The sequence below is a fragment of the Pan paniscus genome, chromosome 3, assembly GCF_029289425.2.
Source record: "Pan paniscus chromosome 3, NHGRI_mPanPan1-v2.0_pri, whole genome shotgun sequence".
NCBI lineage: Eukaryota > Metazoa > Chordata > Mammalia > Primates > Hominidae > Pan > Pan paniscus.
The window spans coordinates 10,789,239-10,810,865 of NC_073252.2; the positions used below are offsets into that span (position 1 = coordinate 10,789,239).

A 21,627-nucleotide genomic window follows, 5' to 3' on the forward strand; every position below is an offset into this window, starting at 1 on the left:
CGTGCTGGGAGAACCACTGCTCTCTTCAAAGCTGTCAGACAGGGACATTTAAGTCTGCAGAGGTTACTGCTGTCTTTTTGTTTGTCTGTGCCCTGCCCCCAGAGGTGGAGCCTACAGAGGCAGGCAGGCCTCCTTGAGCTGTGGTGGGCTCCACCCAGTTCGAGCTTCCAGGCTGCTTTGTTTACCTAATCAAGCCTGGGCAATGGCGGGCGCCCCTCCCCCAGCCTCGCTGCCGCCTTGCAGTTTGATCTCAGACTGCTGTGCTAGCAATCAGCGAGACTCCGAGGGCATAGGACCCTCCGAGCCAGGTGTGGGATATAACCTCGTGGTGCGCCGTTTTTTAAGCCGGTCCGAGAAGCGCAATATTCGGGTGGGAGTGACCCGATTTTCCAGGTGAGTCCATCACCCCTTTCTTTGACTCGGAAAGGAAAATCCCTGACCCCTTGCGCTTCCCAAGTGAGGCAATGCCTCGCCCTGCTTCGACTCGCGCACCCACTGACCTGCGCCCACTGTCTGGCACTCCCTAGTGAGATGAACCCGGTACCTCAGATGGAAATGCAGAAATCACCCGTCTTCTGCGTCGCTCACGCTGGGAGCTGTAGACCGGAGCTGTTCCTATTCGGCCATCTTGGCTCGATAGTAATTTTTTTACAGTGCTGTTGTGTGACTAAATGAATTAATACATTTAAGATCCCAAACCGGGCCTGGTGTGTAGTTACGACTCAGAAAATGTTGATTACTCTTGCTGTTACTCAGGATGATTTTATTTGGTGCATGGAGCACGTTATTAAAATTACAATGGATTCGTAGTAGAAAAGTTATTCCCTTTTTAGTTGTCTTTCAGATTATGTCAAAGAGAAAGGCTCAGTGCAGTGGTTAGTAGATATGAAACACTGTTCTAATATTTGCTTACCTTCCCTTTTATCAAAGGTAAAATTCCCCAGAGCTCAAAATTTTGTTTTGAAGCTATCTGTATTGAAGTTATTTATAATAATTATATGTCTTTCTTTTAAGTAAATTTATTTAAGTTGAAAAAAATGAGCAGAGCAGAAAAAATAATTAAGTACATGGATATCGTAAAAATCATAATAATGGTACATAAGTGACTGAGAATGTCCAACCAACATTCTCGAAACTTCGAAGTTCTCTTCTGGTTTTGAGCTGTCAATGAATGACTGGGGTGACGTTTTCCTTTACTGAAGTGCTTCAATTCAGTAATTGTTTTGTGAAACCAAGGCTTAGCTTTAAAAAAGAGAATAGCAGAGCTGGCAGAGACAAATGGGGCCTGAAACACAATAGCTGGAACCACAAAGACCATCCAGGGTGAGCACAGCCCGCTGCAAAAGGCTGCAGCTGTCTAACTGCCTGCCACGGATACAGTTGATTGCCAGATGTAAATTATGGCTTCTGCCTTAGGGAATGCAATTCATCTCACTCACAGTGCCTTAACAACAGCTGGCAGAGATGGAGCAGGCACTCTCCTGCATGGTTTGGCTGCAGAAGCTCTGATTGCCAATGTTCCTTCTGTTTTCAGAGCAATATCCTTCTGTGGTTGATTACATGGGACTTGGGCATCACTAATGATGATATTACCACCCATGTGGGCCCTGCTAAAAATGAATTTGAAAGCACATCTCTCTTTCAGAGGCAAAGCCATCTCATTTATCGTGGTATCCCCAGTGTCTCCTATGGGGCTGTGCAGGTTTTTGCCCCATCAATAGTCAAATGTCAACCCTGCGACTTTAAGTTACCTAACTTCTCTGAAGCGTGGTGACCTTAGGTGCCCAGTGAGTATGGAAGTACTATTTACTGGGCACATGTGCCATCCACTGGGCTTGGTACTTTACTCTTCTGAGGCTTAGGAAACATACTTTACAGGGCTGCTGGAAAAATTTAATAAGAGAAAATATAATTACTCTCTTGAGGTGTTTTGGTGAAGAGATCCAGCACAATTCTCATCACATCTAAAAATGATTAAATAAAAGTAAACTGTAACTACAGGAACCCCAGAGATATCAAATGCCAACTTCTAAAGATGTCAACACCACCAAGACAGTGACCCAATAGACCGGTGTGGTTTGTGCCCGCAGAGGGACGCATTTGGCAATTGAGTGAGCATTATGTTAGACTCTGGAAACTCAGGCATAGATAAGGCTTAAATACCTTCAAAGCTTTTGTGGCGGATGTATTCCTCGAACTTGGTTCCCTCTGGGTTCTTAGCCCTGTCTGCATATTAGCTTCACCTGGGGGAGCCTTAAAAATTCTGATGCACAGGTCTCACTTCAGGGCAATTAAAATAGATACTGGGGATAGTGCTTTAAAATAAGCTTTCCAATTATTTTAGTGTAAAGCCGGGATGATAACCACTGTATTAGAAAATACAGCCTCTGGCTGGGCACGGTGGCTCACGTCTGTAATCCCAGCACTTTGGGAGGCCAAGGCGGGTGGATCACCTGAGGTCAGGAGTTCGAGACCAGCCTGACCAACATGGTAAAACCTCATCTCTACTAAAAATACAAAAATTAGCTGAGTGTGGTGCCACACAGCTGTAATCCCAGCTACTCAGGAGGTTGAGTCAGGAGAATCAATTGAACCCGGGAGGCAGAGGTTGCAGTAAGCTGAGATCACATCACTGCACTCCAGCCTGGGCAATAGGGCGAGATTCCATCTCAAAAAAATATATACAGCCTCTATTTCTAGAAAAATACAGAGTTATGGATTCTGGATACCTAATTCTGCCAAGAACAGATGGGAGAAGCTGGTTTCCTTCCTCTCTTCGTCTCTCCCTCCCTGTCTTTCTCCCTTTCTCTCTCTTTCTTTCTTTCTTTCTCTTTCTTTCTTTCTTTCTTTCTTTCTTTCTTTCTTTCTTTCTTTCTTTCTTTCTTCCTTTCTTTCTTTCTCTCTCTCTCTTCCTTCCTTCTCTTGTTTGTTCTTTCTTTTCTTTTCTTCTTCTTTTCCTGTGCTGTGACGGATATTATCCTAGGCACTTTACAGGAATGGCATACCTTATCATCATCATTTTATCATACGAAGATGGTTATTTTCTTCTTATAAATAAGAAAACTCAGAGCTGTTAAAGAGCTTTTCTGAAGTCATACTGCCAAAAGTGGCTCACCTGGGATCCAAACTCATTGCTGCCGGGTCCCAAGATACTGTTCTTTCCAGCATGAGGAAACAGAAAGAAGATAAAATGCTTTTTTCTCCACACTGAACAACCTCATCATCTTCAATATTTTATTTTAGTTTATATATTTATTTTTTTGAGACAGTCTCTCTCTCTGTCGCCCTCTGTCGCTGGAGTGCAGTGGTGCAATCTTGGCTCACTGCAACCCTTGCCTCCTAGTTTAAAGCGATTCCCATGTCTCAGTCTCCAGAGTAGCTGGGATTACAGACATACTCCACCCCACCCAGCTAGTTTCTGTATTTTTGTAGAGATGGGGTTTCACCATGTTGGCCAGGCTGGTCTTGAACTCCTTGCCACATGTGAGCCGCCTGCCTCGGTCTCCCAAAGTGTTAGGATTAGAGGCGTGAGCCATTATGCCTAGTCTCAATATTTTATTAATCCTATTTTCTGTCTTCTTACTTCTCTGAGGTTTGATCAGTCCTTTACATATTAGACTATTTGGCCAGGAGTTTTAGGAATGCTACATTTTACATTTCCAATTCTGATAACACAGTTTCATGGGTTGGATGGTCTGTTATTATTGTTGCCTCCCAGTTTCTCACTCTTTGAAATTGGAAATCAAAACAGAGCAAATCTGCTTACTCCTAGTCTGATTAGGTTCCTTTGAAAGCTGCAGAAGGAAATTTATATTTATCCATCATCTACTATATTTCAGGTACTGTGCCAGGTTATATGGGTACTGAAATGAGTCAGTTCCTCTTCCATCCCTTCCTGGGGTGGAAGAAACAGACTTGTTAATTTGTTATATTCTATGGGGCAACATAGGTACCAATGGAGAAGGGCCCAAGGTAATAAAAGTGCAATAAGTGTTGGTTAAAAATAGTGTTGGTTAAAAATAGGTTGGTAAAAAAGTGCAATAATTGTTAGTTAAAAATAGGTACTTTTTCCCCTTTGCCTTCTGCCATGATTGTAAGTTTCCTGAGGTTTCTCCAGAAGCCGAGCAGATGCCAGAATCATGCTTCCTGTGCAGCCCATGGAATTGTAAGCCAATCAAACCTCTTTTCATTATAGCTTACCCAGTCTGAGATATTTCTTTATAGCAATGTGAGAACTAATATAAACCCAGACCATTTGAATCGAGACTTGAGAGCCTCTATTCCTTCCCATGGTGCCATGGCAGTTGAAAGGGGGACAGAAAAGGAGGGCATTCCATGGGAGAGACAACAAAGAAGGTGTTTCTTGGAAAACTTATGCTTGTGTGGGGCTGTAATGGAGGAAATGGTGAAGAGACATTCGCCACAGAAGGAGGAATGACATTTTAGGCTATTTAATGTTCCCCATTAGAATCAGTGATGAATGAGTTTCCCATAGAAGCTCAAAATGAGCCTGATATCCTGAGTTTTTGTATCCATGAGAAATGCTTTCTCACTAAATAATGCCTATGCCCCAAACTGCTGATGCAAGCTTGAAGAAGGATGAAAAATAAGAGAGCATCCTTCATTCTATGCAGAAACAAGGAGGAAATGCTGATCACTTTTCTGACTTACAAAATAAGGTAATTTTGGAAATTTAAACTCTTTTGGGAAAATGAAATATGCTCACTCGAGTTTGTCACATTCTGTGATTAGCACCAGCTGCCAAATGTCCCACACGTTTGGGAATGAAGAGCCATCATCAGTACTTAATATCAGAGGGTTGGTTTTATAATATTTATTTTTCATAAAGGCAATAATGTTTTTGACAAAAGAGTTTTCAAGCATGGTTATATTTCTCCAGCCTGGGTGATGGGAAGCTGGGGGCCAATATTGGTCCTGGAATAATCTGAATCCCCTTTCAGTTCTTACATAAAATATGCTGATTCTGTTCTGGCATTTGACATTTTCTTTATTAACTAATTCAGGCCACAAGTGAGCAATTCTTTCAATAATAACTCATTTTGTTACAGAGAAGCTATATTTCCTGCAAAGAATCAAAACACAGGTTTCTAGAACTATTTTCTTCTAGGTATAACTGGTTAGGCTTTGTGTCCCCACCCAAAGCTCATCTTTAATTGTAATCCCCAGGTTTTGAGGCAGAGGCCTGGTGGGAGATGATTGGGTCATGGAGCAGTTTCCCCTATGCTGTTCCCATGTTACTGCATGCACTGTCATGAGATCTGATGGTTTTATACAGGGCTCTTCGCCATTTGCTTTGGACACAGGTTCTCTCACCTGCTGCCATGTAAGACATGCCTGCTTCCCCCTCCACCATGATTGTAAGTTTTGTGAGGCTTCCCCAGCCATGTGAAACTGTGGGTCATTTAAACCTATTTTCTTTATAAATTACCCAGTCTTGGTTATGTCTTTGAAAGGACCAATACACTCCCCACCCATTAGGGAGCCTCCTCTGAAAAGTACTTTGTTTGGTTTCCCTTGTCCCCCTCCCCCACACCCACACTCTTGCTGGTCATTTCACCATTAATGATGAATCTCTCACCTGGGCATTCTCTGGACTTCTGGAAAGGTGTGTCTCTGAGATAAAGGTGGCCTGCTGCTCTCCGGCTCAGGGGGCAAGGGTTGGTACTTCTTCGGAAGTGTTATGAGAGGCCTGTGTGGAGAGTCGCAGTAGGGTCCTGAGAAAGTTTGCTGCAGCAGTGATGCCTCAGGCCCTGAATCCACACTGCTCTGCCCTCCGTGTCCCCAGCTTTGGGTTGAAAATGCTAGTTTTTGGATGCTAACTACGGAGCAGACCGATCTGGTCTGGCACTGTTTTCTAAAGGGCGTGACATAATTTTCTATGGGGAGTCAACGTGCTCCTCCATAGTGCACCTGTTTTGGCTTTAGGAGGCCTGTGGAGAAAATGATAACAGCCTTCCATTCATCCCAGACTGGCAGACCTGAGTTTTTAGAACTACCCAAATAAATATTAAAAAAGTGGCCAGGCACGGTGGCTCTCGCCTGTAATCCCAGCACTTTGGGAGGCTGAGGTGGGCGGATCACCTGAGGTCAGGAATTCAAGACCAGCCTGGCCAACATGGTAAACCCTGTTTCTACTAAAAATACAAAAATTAGCCGGTCATGGTGGCGTGCACCTGTAATCCCAGGTACTCACAAAGCTGAGGCAGGAGCATCACTTGAGCCCAGGAGGCAGATGTTGCAGTGAGCTGAGATTGCACCACCTCACTCCAGCCTGGGCGACAGAGCCAGACTGTCTCAAAAAAACAAAACAAAACAAAACAAAAAAAAACCCCATTAAGAAATATAAAAATGTTTGAAAGTCAGTGAATGCCTCACTCACTCATATGTTATTCACCCATTCACTCATTTATTCATAAGTATATCAGGTACCTTAGTAGATGCTGGAGATATAGAGAGGAAAAAGATACAGTTTTTGGTTCAAGCTGCTTCCCTCTAGCAGGGAAGAGAGATGAAGAAATGATTGCCAGAGAATGTAATGCATACTATGGCAGAGGTGCTCACAGGTCCCAGATAGAGCAACAAGAGTGGCCAGTCACTCAGAGCCTCTGCAGCTGTCTGTTGCTCTTTTCTCCATAGAGATGTATAAATGTAATAGTATTTATATTTATATATGTGTCATATATATATATATATATCTCACATGAATATATACTTAATATATTGTTCCCTGAGGGCATATCCCATTTTCATATGAATCTAAGCCTGCCAGAAGTATACCCAGCAATACCATCCAGCAAATTTCTGTACTGAAAGAAAGGAGAGGAACAGAAAGAAACAGGGGAGGAATACATTCATTGAGAAATGAGTGAAGGTATATTGAATAGATAACTGTGAATGAATGAATAAATGATTAAATAGATGAATGAAGGCTTGTTTAGTCTTGTTCATTGAACATCTCATATTAGTTTTTTTTTTCTACATCCGTCTCTCACTCTGAAATCATATTAGATTTTCAATGTCAAATGTTTGTGTTTCTCTTTTTCAGATGCTGGCTCAAATTATTTAATTGTGTAGCGAAACAAAATGCTATTTTAAAGTGTTTTACCGAGGAGGTGGTAAAGGAATCTGAAAAAGAAAAGAGAAACCTAAATTAAGTTTATTGTTCTGTGAGCAGGGCCAATGGTTAACAGTTTTTTGGCTTACAAATAGAAATTACAAATTGTGATCAGACTTATAAGACATATTTTTCTAGAGATATCTGAGTTTTTGCATCATCTATATCTCTAGGCTTCTAAAGTAAATAGTGAATAACAAATGCGTTTTATTGATTTCTCTTACCTTGTTCTTTCTTACGGATGCGTCTCCTAAAACATAAGAGGGAATAGCAGTGAATTTATGGAAAATGTCATCAAGCATTGATTTTATACACGTTTACATGAAAATCATTTTTATTTGTAATAATATTGGTGATAATGTCAGTTAATATTTGCTGAGATCGTATGAGATACCCAGAACAATGCTAAACTCTTTAGTTACGTGGTCTTATTAAATCCTCACCCTTGTTCGGTTGATGAAGAAACTGACACACGGGGAAGTTAAATATCTCACCTACACTCACCCAGCAAGTAAATGGTAGAATGAAGATTTCATTGCACATCGTGTGACTCTTAAGGTCCCTTTGAAACCACTGATTCCTGTTTACGCTTAATGTGCATGTGTATGTGTGTGTGTGTGTGTGTGTGTGTACATATACAATTCAATTTCCTGCCTACCACGTTCATGGGGTATTTCCAAGCAGAGGAAAATAGCATCACAGATTTTTCAAAATAGAATAATTTCTGAAGACCCCCAGAATCCAACTTCTTTATTTTATGGATGAAAAAAAAAACTAAGGACAAACTAGGTGGGATAATTTCTCAAGGACAATTAACCTTAGAAAAATCCCAAGTAGAGCCTGGAACAGATTTGTCTGAACTCTAGGTAGTTCTATTTCCATAATTCAACTCAATGTAATTATCGAGCTTCTACTCTGAGCTAAACACAGTACCAGGCACTGGGGAAAAAAGACAAATACAATGTGATCCTTCCTGTCAAGGTGCTCCTAGCTGAGGTGTTCACAGGCCAAGCTTCTGGCTCTGGGGATGTGACACTGTGAAGATGGCTGGCACCGAACATGTTGCCATAGGGTTTATACCTTAGTGGGTAGACCGGCATTGAAGGCATCATGAACAATCTGATAAGGATTTCAAGTAGAGAAGGACAAAGTATTAAATGAATATGTGGGACACTTAAGTTACTCTGGGTTGTCAGAAGAAGGCTCCTTGGAAAAGCAATGTTTGATTATCTCTAAAAATGGGCGTGGTGTAATAAATGCTATTTTATATGGCTGTCGGGGAATCAGTGAGAAAATGTCTATCTTTTGTTACAGGAGACTTAAACCTCCACTGAACACTGGCTGGGTGGCTTCACACTGAGCCTCCTTTGCTTTCCTCATTTGTGAGACAAGGAGGTTGGACTAAATCAGTGATTTTTAACCATGTGCTGAAGAGCTCCCTGCACTGTCCCCCTGGAAGTCCCGTGGTGCCTGGGCGCAGGGGGACTGGTTACTGTTTCGCCACCCTATGTCATTAAGGAGTTAATTTCAGCCTGCTCTCCACTGCACCTCCTGTTTAGATTCCCCTTGGTGAAACGTCCAACTGGCACAATACAACACAACACAATGCAACACAGCACAAACTGGTCTGTATAATTTTAATGGCTCTTCTATGTCTAAAACAATTACTCCAAAGAATAAGAATAAAATTACCATTCTTCCTTTCTTTTCTCATTTTTAAAAAACACTTTTGAAATAGGTAGGATTCACTTCTTTATATGAATTCCAAACACTGATTGCACACAGAAATAATTGATGTCCTTGGCATTGTGAAAACACAAAATATGACCCAGGATCTACTTCAACAACAGCAGCAATCTGGTTAACATTAGATCTTTGACTATTTCAAGGAAATCACAAAAAAGCTTAGGCCACATGATGCTTGCTTAAGGCACAAAATTATAAAACATAAAATTAATTTCCTTTCATCTTATTGTTTACTGGCTTCACCTCCAGAGCTCCCTGGTTGAACATCTTGCTGCCTGGGTTGATGACTTTCCCTGCAAAACTAGATGTTGGCTTTCCAAGAGGTCTTTTTTCACTCTATCTATTGGGGATCAATTCAATTCACTGGAAAAAGAATTCAATAAAGAGACTGAGTTCCTGTAATTTAATAGGAAAATTCCCTTTATGGTTTTCAAGATATCTACCCAGTTTTCTTCAGGGGTTGTGAGTTTAGAATAGGACATTTATCTTCTTTTATTTCATTGATTTATTATTGAGCACATAGTATGTGTCAGGCATGGACTCATTTTTAATATATGTATTGATGTCGGTGTTGGGGGGTATAATACCAACAAATAAAGTTGCTATTCCCATGAAACTTACATTTAGTGGCAGGAGTTAGGAGATACATAAACAAAAGTATAAATAAACATTCACGGGTGATGACAAGCACTATGCAGAAAATAAAGCAGATTGGAGGACAGCACGGTGCGGAGAGTAGGAGCTGGGGCTACTGTGTTTTAGGCTGGTCTGAGGAGACATCTGTGGTTAGGGGATGAAATCAGAGGCCTGAGGACAGCGAGGGAGCATGTCCTGTGGATATCTTGGGAAGGGGATTCCTGACAGAGGAAACAGCAAGGGCAAAAGTCCTCAGGTGGTGTCAGTTCATTTTTCTGTTGCTTAAAACAGAATAGTTGAAATTAGGTGATTTTCTAGAAATTAAGTAAGTCCAAGAACAAAGGGGGGCATGTGATGAGAGCCTTCTTGTGGGTGGTGACTCTGAGGTGTACTAAGACGGTGCAGGACAGCACATGGCGAGGAGGCTGACTGTGCTAATGTGCTAGCTCAGGTCCCTCTTCCTGTCCTCATAAAGCCACCGGTTTTCCTTCCATCAGAGCTCAATAACCCATTAATTCATTAATCTGTGAATGGATTGATCTATTTATGAGGACAGAGTCCTCATCATACAATCACCTCTTAAGGGTCTCACCTCTCAATACTGCCACACTGGGGATGAAGTTTTAGCATGAGTTTTGGAGGGGACATTCAAACCAGCATTCCACCCCTGGTTCACCAAAATGCATGTCCTCACATACAAATATATTCATTCCTCCTTGTAGCCCCAAATTCTTAACTCATTCCACTACCAACTCAAAAGTCCAAAGTTCAGAGTCTCATCTGTGAGCCTGTGAAATCAAAACAAATTATCTACTTCCAAGATGCAATTGTGGGGCAAGCATAAGGTACATATTCCTATTCTAAAAGGGAGAAAGAGGCAAGAAGAAAGGGATAACAGGCCCCATCCAAGACTGAAACCCAAGAAAGAAGAATTTGGGTCCTAAGATTCCAGAATAATTTTTTTTTGATTCCACGTCTGGCATTCTGTGCACACTGGAGCAAGAGTTAGGGCCTCCAAGGCCTTGGGACACCCCACCCCTATAGCTTGGTTGTGCTTAGTCCACCCAGCTCTCCCAGGTTGGCATTGCACACCAGTAGCTCTACAGCTCAAGGGTCTTGGTGGCAGGCTCACTCCCATTACTATAGTGGGGATTTTCTGCAGTGGCCTTGCTCCTATGGCTCCATTAGGCATTGCCCTGGTGGGGACTCCATTAGCTTCAACACCACATATCTGCTTTGTATAGCTTTAGTGGGGGCTTTTTGCATGTCTCCACCCCCGTGACAAGTCTCTGACTGGGTCCTCAGGCCTTTGACGACATCTTTTGAAATCTGGTTGGAGGTTGCTGAGCCTCCACAGCTCTTGCTTTCTGCAAGCCTGCAGAATTAGCACCACACAGATACTGCCAAGATTTAAAACTTGTACCTTGCAGAGCTTCAGTACAAGGGCCTCAACTGGGGTTGCTTGAGCTGGGCAGCCATGAAGTGCTGTGCTGCAGTGTAGGAAGCAGAGTCCCAGGGTAGCTGTGGGCAGTGAGCTGGTAGACAGCGCCCCAGTCCTATCCCCTGAAACCTTTCTTCCATCCTAGAACTCTAGGCCTGTGATAAGAGGGCAGCCTCAAGATCTGTGAAAGACCTTTGGGGTCCTTCCTCCATTGTCTTGAGGGATAGCATCTAGCCCACTTCTATCCCTGTTAATCTCTTTAGCAAATGGTAACTGGGATATACCCTTGGTTTTCTCCTCTGAAGACTTTTTCTCTATGTGGCCAGGCTGAGTTTTCCAAATTTATCCACTCTACTTCTCTTTTAATTAAAAATTCTGTAAATTATTTCTCTGCTCTGAAATATCAATGTAAGTTGCCAAAATAACCCTGCAACTCCTTCTATATTTTGCTTAGAATTTTCTTCTGCTAGATATCCTAGTTTATCACTCTCAAGTTTGGCCTTCCTCAAAACCCTCAGGCATAGAGACAATTGATTCAAGTTCTTTGCCAATTTATAACAAGAATGGTCTTTATTCCTGTTTTCAATATCTTGCTCCTCAGTTCTACCTCAAACCTCATCAGAATGGCCTTTACTGTCTATATTTCTATCAGCATTCTTGTCACAACCACCTACCTAATCACTAAGAAGTTCCAAACTTTACTTAGCCTTCTTGTCTTCTAAGCTTTCACCAGAATTTAAACATTTTCTATCCTGCTCCTACAAATTCTTCTACTTTTGCCCATTACTCAGTTCCAAAGCTGCTTTCCACATTTTCAGGTATTCATTATCAGCAACACTCCACTTCTTGACACCAATTTTCTGTCTTAGTCTGTTTTTTTTTGTTGCTTAAGACAGAATACTGGAAACTAGGTGATGATTTATATGCAAAAGGAATTTATTTATTTCAGTTGTGGAGGCTAAGAAAACCAAGGTTTAGGGGATGCATCTGGTGAGAACCTTCTTGCTGAAGGGGATTTACTGCAGAGTCCTGAGGCAGTGCAGGGGATCAGATGGTAAGGGGGCTGAGTATGCTGGCTCAGGTGTCTTTTCTTATAAAGCCACCAGTTCCCCTTCCATGACAATCCATTCTTCTATTAACCCATTAACCCATTAATCCATTAATGGACTAATTCATCCATGAGGGCAGAGCACTCATGATCCAATTACCCCTTTATGCCTCACCTCTCAATACTGCTATATTGGGGACAAAGTTTCCACATGAGATTTGGAGGGGACACTTGAATTATAGCAGATGGGATGAGCACGAGGAGGAGGTAAGCCCAGAGAGGTGATGGCAGAGGTGGGAGAGTGCCCAGATCACATGGGGTCTTGTACAATGGCGCAAAAACTTTGCCTTAACTGTGGTGAATCTTTTTTAAACCACCTCATTAAGGTATCACTGACATAGAAGAGCTTTACATATTTACTGTACACATTAAGATTGAATTTGGGGATAAGTACATATCCATGAAATCATCACCACCGTCAAGGCCATGAACATATCTGTCACTTACCAAAGTTGACTCCTGCCCTTTTTGTTATTGTTACTTTATTTACTTTTCTTTTTTTGGTAAGAACACTTAGCATAATATCTATCCTCTTAGCAAACTTTAAGTACACAGTACAGTGTCATCAGCTGTAGGCACTATGTGGTAGAGTGGGTCTCCAGAATTTATTTGTGCACCATAACTGAAACTTTGTCCCCTTTAAGCATCACCTTCCTATGTCTCCCTCCTCCTTGCTCCTGGCAGCCACCATTCTACTCTTTGCTTCTATGAGTTTGACTGTGTTAGGTTCCACATGTAAGTGAGATTCTACAGCATCATTTTTCTGCGTCTGACTTGTTTTGGCCCAACATAATGCCCTCCAAGTCCATCAGTATTGTCATAAATGGAAAAATTTCCTTCCCCTTAAGGCTGAAAAATACTCCGTTGTATGTATATACCACAATTTTTTGATCCATTCATCTGTCTATGGACCCTTATGCTGTTTCCATATCTTGGCTGCTGTGAATAATGCTGCCATGAACGGAGTGCTGAGAGCTCTTCAAGATCCTGTTTTCAATTCATTGGATATATACTCAAAAGTGGGATTCGTGAACCGTAAGGTATGTCTATTTTTAATTTTTTAGAGGAAGCTCCATTGTGTTTTCAATAATGGCTGTACCAATTTACATTCTCACCAGCTGTGTGCAAGGGATCGCTTTTCTCCATATTCTTGCCAACACTTGCCATCTTTTGTTTTTTGTGTGTGTTTTTTAAGTAATAGTCATCCTAAGAGGTGTGAGGTGATATTTCACTGTGGCTCTGAGTTGCATTTCCTTCATGACCAGTGATGCTGAGAACCACTTCCTATATATGTGTTGGCTACCTGTATTTCCTCCCTGGAGAAATGTCCACCCAGATCCTTTGGACATCTTCCAATAAGGTCACTCATTTTTTAGCTCTTCAGTTGTATCAGTTCCTTGTCTATATTGAACATTAACCCTTATCAGGTATATAGTTTGCAAATATTTTCTCCCATTTTGTAGTTTGCCTTTCTACTCTGTTGATTCTTTCCTTTGCTGTGGAGAAGCTTTTTAGTTTGATGTAGCCCCACTTGTTTATTTTTGCTTTTGCTGCCTGTCCTTTTGGTCTCATACCCAAAAAGTCATTGGCAAGATACAATGCCAAGGATCTTTTCCCTATGTTTTCTTCTAGGAGTTCTGTAGTTTTGGGTATGCCCCAAGTTGATTTAATCCACCCCAAATTGATTTCCTTGCATGGTGTGAGGAACGTGGTCCTGCCCTGTGCAGAGGAACAGGTCCTGCCCTGTTCTTCTGCACATTCATATCTAGTCTTTCCACTATTTGAAGAGACCATCTTGTCTCCATTGTGTATTCCTGATGCCTTCATCAAAAATTAGTTTAATCAATGCATGCATTTATTTCTGGGCTCTGCACTCTGCCTTACTTGTGTGCATGTTTGGTGTACCACTGACCACGACAGCCCTGTCATGTAATTTGAAATCAGGAAGTGTGATGGCTCCAGCCTTGTTCCTTTTACTCAAGATTGCCTTGGCCACTCAGGGTCTTTTGTGTTACTCAGGGTGAATCTTTATGATACACTGTCCATGTGTCCTGTGTCTTCATTATAATGTAGGATTATTTTTTCTAGCCTCACTTAGTATTCCTCCCTCCCTTTTAAGATTTTTGTGTAGTATAATATCGGCAATAGTTAAAAAATCCACGGGGATTTCAGCCGCATCAAATATGCCGACTGGCAAGTGCTGATACCATGAGCTTCACTTAATCATTGCTTAGCTAACCAAAATCCTTCAAAGTAAGAGGTTAAGGTGAACTTAAGGAACTTTGCAGGTGAAAAAAACTGGATTGAACAAGCAAAGTAACTTGTCTACCATTATACATCTTTGATAGTAATTCAGATAAATTCCAGAAAGCTTCTTAAAATTTGGGGGCCTTATTTAATAAAGCAATAATAACTCAAATATTTGTGATATTTAAAGGAGGGTGAGCTTTGGAACTGAATTTGTTAAGATTGAATCTTGATCCTGTTCATACTATGGGCAGGATCATGGCACGTGCTTAATGAATGTTTATGAAATAAACAAATGGATTGAGGAGTGAATGAATTTCCCCATCTGGAGAAGTAAGGAGTGCTTATTTATACTTAATGGAAATTCATGTGTGGAATAAATGAATTGATGCACTTCAAGGCATGGTTCTTAATGCACAGCTGCAGTTACTGCTATTATTATAGTATAAAAAATTAGAGGGAAGACGGGAATTTACCTCCCTAATGAAGTACACAAATATTCTAAAATGCTAGGAAAAGTTCTCTGTCAAACAAGAGGACCCAAACAGTTGTTCAAAGTCTTTCCCATCTCCAGTTTTCTCTTGGAGAAGCCCGGCATGCTCTCCACCTGGTGGTCATAACGTGTAATTAGCACCATTTGCCCAGAGACTCATTGGCTTTGCAGTCTCAGGACAGATCTCACAAAGTTACTGCTTTTGGGGAGGTAATGTACTGAGGTGGGCATAGCATGGTTGCAGAATCCGATGGACCTTGGTTTGACTGTTTCCACCACAACTTATTATGGTGAAACCATGAAGACATTGTCAATATCACCGTGTTCTGGGAGGGTTAAAGTAAGGCCTCTTGAAGAAGGAAAAAGAGTTAAGGGATTGTTCTTTGGAGTGGCTGCTGCCAGCTTGCAATGGATGGTTGTTAAACTTTCAGAAATTCTGTGAACTGGCTTTACATACAGCCATTATTAAAAATACATTACATAGGCCAGGCGCGGTGGCTCAAGCCTGTAATCCCAGCACTTTGGGAGGCCGAGGCGGGCGGATGACGAGGTCGGGAGATCGAGACCATCCTGGCTAACACGGTGAAACCCTGTCTCTACTAAAAAATACAACACAATTAGCCGGGTGTGGTGGCGGGCGCCTGTAGTCCCAGCTACTCGGGAGGCTGAGGCAGGAGAATGGTGTGAACCCAGGAGGCGGAGCTTGCAGTGAGCCAAGATCCCGCCACTGCACTCCAGCCTGGGCGGCACAGCGAGACTCTGTCTCAAAAATAAAAATAAAATTAAATTACATAAACGTACACTTAAGTTACAGCAGCCCTCCACTTATCCTAAGGCAAAATGTTCCAAGACTCACGATGGATGTCTGAAACTGAGGATAGTAATAAACCCTAAATATCCTATGCTTTTCCTAAATATACAGACCTATGATAAAGGTGATATGTGACAGCAAAACAAGCACACTTTTTTTTCCTTCTTCCCAATTTCACGGATAGAAGATTCATTTTTATTGTCGATCCCAGTAACCTCAGCATACAATATTTTTTCTTTCCTTTTCAAGTTGAGAACTTCCACCTTTTCACTTAAAGGAATCACTTTACATCTTCTCTTTGGCAAATCAGAACTGTCAGCATCACTACTCTTGCGCTTTCGGACCATTATTAGGTAAAATAAGGGTGACTTGAACCTAAGCACTGAGATTCCACGCAGCGAATCTGGTGGGCGAGATGACTGCTCAGCAATTAACAGGTGGATAATGGACACAGCGCAACAGAAACACTGGACAAAGAAATGATTCGAGTGAGACTGCTCAGGATTTCATCGTGCCGCTCAGAAACAGCATGCGAATTAACATTTATGAATTATGTATTTCTGGAATTTTCCACTTGATATTTTCAGACCTTGGTTGAGCATGGGTAACTGAAACTGTGGAAAGTGAAACTGAGGATAAGGAGGACTTCTGTATTTGTTTTTCACTTAGCTACTGTTCAATTTGTGGTAAATATATGCAATACCACCCCCCCACTTTTTTTGAGACCAAGTCTCGCTCCGTTGCCCACGCTGGAGTGCAGTGGTGTGGTCTTGGCTCACTGCAACCTCTGCCTCCTTGGTTCCAGCGATTTTCCTGCCTCAGTCTCCCAAGTAGCTGGGATTACAGGTGTGCACCACCATGCCCGGCTAATTTTTTTGTATATATATATATTTTTTAGTAGAGTTGGGGTTTTACCATGTTGCCCAGGCTCCTGAGTTGTCTCGAACTCCTGGGCTCAAGTGATCCACTGGCCTCAGCCTCCAAAAGTGCTGGGGTTACAGGCATGAGCCACCACCCCCTCCTGTAATACCCTTTAACTATGAAATACAATCATGCAATAATACTATGAAATACAATCAGAAATAACTATGAAATACAATCAGAAATAAAACATAAGTATAATGTTCTGTTCAGAGAGCTTATTATGGGGCTTACGGGCTTATTGAACAACTAAATAGCCAGCCCTAGTGTTGAGCACATAGAAGGTACTAAATATTATTGGTTGAATTATGATGAAATAAGCTATATTTCCCCTCTATGTAAAACTGCCTTTGCAAAGATTATATCAGTGAGAGAATTGTAATTTTTTTTTTTTTTTTTTTTTTTTTTTTTTTTTTTTTTTTTTTTTTTTTGAGACTGAGTCTCACTCTGTCGTCCAGGCTGGAGTGTGGGGGCATGATGTCAGCTCACTGCAACCTCTGCCTCCCAGGTTCAAGCAATTCTCTTGCCTCATCCTCCCAAGTAGCTGGGATTACAGGTGCACGTCAGAACGCTGGGGTAATTTTTTGTGCTTTTTTATTTTTTAGTAGAGATGGAGTTTCACCATGTTAGCCAGGATGGTCTCGATCTCCTGACCTCCTGATCTGCCCACCTCAGCCTCCCAAAGTGTTGGGATTACAGGTGTGAGCCACCACGCCCGGCCGAGAATTATAATATTAATAGTAAGCTAAGCTAACTCACTCCCCATCTTATCTTTTCCTTAATTACTCCTGGGCTATTGGGCAAAGCTACCTTTGGAACACATTCAGGCTATAGTTTAAATGATAATAGGACTTGCCCCAAACTCAACCACTTTTGTAAAGCTAATGGGAAGCCATCAGGCTGGGGGGACAAGAACAGCCTGAGTCCAGCTAAGGCGCAGACATAAACGATTGTCAGCCATTATTCCTGAGGTTATAAGACATGCAACTTCCCCAGTTATTCCTGCAGATAACACCACTATTGTAGATCGGCCTCTGGAGATATCTTTCCCAGTTTTTTGCATGCATGTCTGACACCCATGGTTCCACCTAAACCCAGTGCTTCCACCTTAGTGCCAACCTCTCTCCTGTAGCCTCACCCAGAAGTAACTCATCTGCTTGAAGACAGCTTCAAACCCCTATAATTTCATCTCCACCCCAATCAATCAGCAGCAAGCACCTGTTACCTGCCCTCCCATCCCTTCCTCCAAACTGCCTTTGGAAACCGCTAACCTATGAGCTTTGAATGAGACGATTTGTGTATGAACATCTCCCACGTGGTGTGGCCAGCCTCGTGTCTATTAAACTCTTTCTCTACGGCAGTGCCCTGGTCTCTCTTTATGCAGTGGGCAGGAAGAACCCCTCGGGCGGTTACATGTGTGCCCATTTTCATCCTGCATTCTAATCTTCTCTGTCCCTTCCATACAAGCAGCTTTTACTGTACAAATTTCATGTTTATTATTAATGGCCTTTTCTTCACATTGTGATGTAGGATATGGAATTAGAAAAACTAAGTAGAAAAGAGAGAGGGCAAACTTATCACTGTTCATCGCTCCCCCAGGGACTGGCAGGAAGAGGAGGGGGGAGCATGCAGGATCGGAAGCATTTACGTTCACAAGCTGTCTGTAGATGTGGCTTTCATAGATTAAGGAATATCCGCCCCAAACAATGGATCATTTATAACACCCGAGAAACTACTCAGAATAGGAAATGTACTGTGAACCCAGAATTGAAACTAATATATGAGTCGATCTAGGCTTTTCTAAAATGTGTTCTAAGGAGCATGGGCCAAAGAATGTGATCCCAGAAAAAGTAGGTTCCACGGACACTTAAGTTACAAATGCTCCGTGCCATATCCCCCTCTTGGAGATCCACAATGCTCTTAAAAACTTGGTCAGTAAAAAGATCTGTTTATTTTTGTTTAACTCAGTGTTTCTCAAGGTTACTGCATCCAGAGTTTCCCATTTATTTATTTATTTTTTTTATTTTTTTTTTCTGATACAGAGTCTTGCTCTGTCACCCAGGCTGGAGTGCAGTGGTGCAATCTTGGCTCACTGCAACCTCCGCCTCCCAGGCTCAAGCAATTCTCCTGCCTCAGCCTCCCCCGTAGATGGGACTACATGTGCACACCATAACGCCCAGCTAATTTTTTGTATTTTTAGTAGAGACAGGGTGTCACCATGTTGGCCAGGCTGGTCTGAAGCTCCTAACCTCAGGTGATCCGCCTGCCTCGACCTCCCGAAATGCTGGGATTACAGGCGTGAGCCACCGCGCTTGGCCTTCTCTTTTATTTAATATGATTCTCAACATCTCACACAATTAGTTTCAGATAACTGTACTTTGAGCTACTTAGAGCTTCATTCATTGTGTCTTACAGCAAGGACCAATGGGAGGAAGTTGTAGGAAGACATTGCTGTTCCTTACACTTAGCTGAAAGTAAAGAGCTGGGGCTGCTTAAAGGTAGGGTGTGCTTCCTGGGAAGGTGGTGAGGCTCTTGGGCCACTCAATTATCTGTAAGGGATGCTGTGCCTCAGTTACAAGGAGGGGCTGGATCGTGGAGATTCTGCTATTTTAAAACTTAACAAAATAACTCTTCCATTCTGCTGGCTTGCATGTAAGACATGCAGGTATAGAGGCCGCTAGTCCCAGTTTACCCCAGATGTCTCTGTTTTTAATTCAGAATGTCCTGCTTCTGAAGAACCCCTCCATCCAGAGCAAACTGGGATGGTTGATTCCAGTGAACACCCCAACATTACAAGGAAAAGAAAAAGTGCTTTTCATTATGCGTGTATTTCAAGTCATTTTGAAATGGTTTCATGGGGAAGGCCGTACTTTGCTTATGTAAAAGGCAGTTCTTGTACATTGCAATTCTATGGGGAACTGAAACTTCATTAGGGAATTATTATTTGGGGGATATAAATTTTCTGGAGCTTCTTTTATTAAATACCTTGTTTTTCAGTCTCTTGTTTCTGGCTACTTCATATTTCTGTATCAGAAAATAAATTTGTTATATCAAACAGTTACATATTCCTTTCCTTTTCTCTGAGGCCTATTATTTTTCTTGTTTGGTAGTGAGAAAAAATACCGTTCTGTAGTTCAATTAATGAGTGATTTCATGAAGTTAATAACGTTAACTTTGAATGAGCATTATATCAATGTCTCTGTTGCTTTTGAGCCATGGGTTGTGGCTGAAACACATTTACATCTAAAATGGTAGAAGAATAATATTACGTTTATTTCTGATCAATTCTGCAACCTCGGGCGTGTTTTTTCTGCAAAGGATAGAAGATAACCAATCTCATCATTATTGCAATGTTGTTTGTTGCCAAGTTCTGCCACTAGGGAGCAGTATCATCTATCAATTCACTCTGGCACTGCGCTTTGTATAGTCTGGATGAATGGGATGTTCGTTACGGAATGAGAGGGAGAATACATTTTATACACTAACAAACACAGAAAACCCTGGCAACATTACCATAGTGGAATAAACCTTGGCTCTGGTCTTGTGACTACTTGCTGATGGCCTTGAGCAAGCCACTTCCCTTCCTTATGTAAAATGAGGAAATTGACCCAGATTAAACTCATTTCTGATTCTAATTTCTTCAGCATCTAAACTCGTCTAAAAGCAAACTAGTATAAAGGTCTTTTGATGGCATTTTGTGGAATTCTACTTTGCTTCTTTTCAATCAGCTCGTGTTTCTGGATATACATGTTCACTAGCCTATGCTCTTTTTTTTCTTTTCTTGGAGGCTTATTGTAGTTCTTTATAAATTCATTCTTGTATATAGTATGCTTGTCACCTCAAAGGAAATTGGCTTAGAGTTTGTGTTTGGTTCACATCTACGGCAAAGAGAAAATGCAATTTAGCTTCCTTTATTCTCAGCTTTGGTTTCTCTAGAAAAATAAACCACGCTGTATTTGAAAATTATAGCTATTCCTATCTGAAAATAAGATTCTTTCTTCTAGATCTATGGTTAATGCTAGTGGTTCATCACACACAACTTGTATTGTAAATACTTTGCCTCCAAATAAACTTTTACCTATTTTTAGGAATGAAAAACAAAAAGTCAAGCTTTAGGGAAGATAAGTTCTTGAAATCTGACAGTTTACAGATAATGTAAGAATATGATTGCAAGAAAAATGACATAAAATGTACATTAACATAAATCTATAACTGCTCAACTTGATGAAAAATATCACCATAAAATTCTGCCATTACTGAACCAACCGATATGTTTTTTTCTATGACATTTTTGTGAGAGTGAATAAATTATCTGAGAATGTGTTTGCATCAAAAATACAGAATTTTGTAATAAACACATAAATCATGCAAGCATTTTTAAGCAAGATGCCTGATCCTAAAATGGGGGGACATTCATATTAATTTCCCCCCTTCCAGCCTCGTTCTAGATATGGTACCTTAGAGCTCTGGATGGTAATGGGGAACCATCAATTATGGAAATGTAGAAAAGGATGATGTAAAGAAAATAACTCTTATTGGAGAAGTCTTCTATACAACCTGCCCCACCCCCAAAAGCCTCAACCTCTCTGAGCCTTGCTTTCACTGAAGTCCTCTTTGCAGTTGTGGCCTCAGTTTACACTGGAGTCTGCTTTACAAAATGCTCATATTTTTGTAGTCGTGGGACCCATATATCAGCCAACATTCGCTGCAAAACAGAGCACTAACTTAATCCTAAAAGATGTGTTTTTCTTGCTGTCTCTGAGGAACTGGTTTGTTTCTTGTAATGGGAAAATCATACCACATAAGGAAGCTTGATTCCCTTTTTGCTTAGACTACCAGGTAGCTCAGAGGCAAAATAACAGTTTAATTATAGAATTTAGTGATGTGTGCCTAAGGATCTTACATTTTATCTTTATTTTAATTATGTCATCTATGTAGATTTTCTTCTATTTTATTGTTCAAGTTTTTATTAACTAATATCTTTGTGAACTGAGGCAAAGTGTAGATAAACATACAGATAGAGAGGTAAACAGACATACTGATATGTGGAATAATGGTCGAAGAAATTTCTGCAGCTGAAGAAGTGAGA

At 41.3% G+C, this 21,627-nt stretch overlaps 1 protein-coding gene across 1 annotated transcript in view; it reads right to left on the reverse strand.

The window, feature by feature from the left end:
• The window catches only part of CLNK (cytokine dependent hematopoietic cell linker), an 87,160-nt gene that overhangs the window by 50,354 nt on the left and 15,179 nt on the right, over positions 1-21,627 (reverse strand). Inside the window, exons 5-7 of the mRNA XM_003826785.5 lie at positions 7,360-7,385; positions 7,127-7,146; positions 5,600-5,710 (exon numbers count right to left, since the gene is read on the reverse strand). Coding sequence (XP_003826833.4) covers positions 5,600-5,710; positions 7,127-7,146; positions 7,360-7,385 — 157 coding nt within the window. The remainder of the gene's footprint in view (positions 1-5,599; positions 5,711-7,126; positions 7,147-7,359; positions 7,386-21,627) is intronic.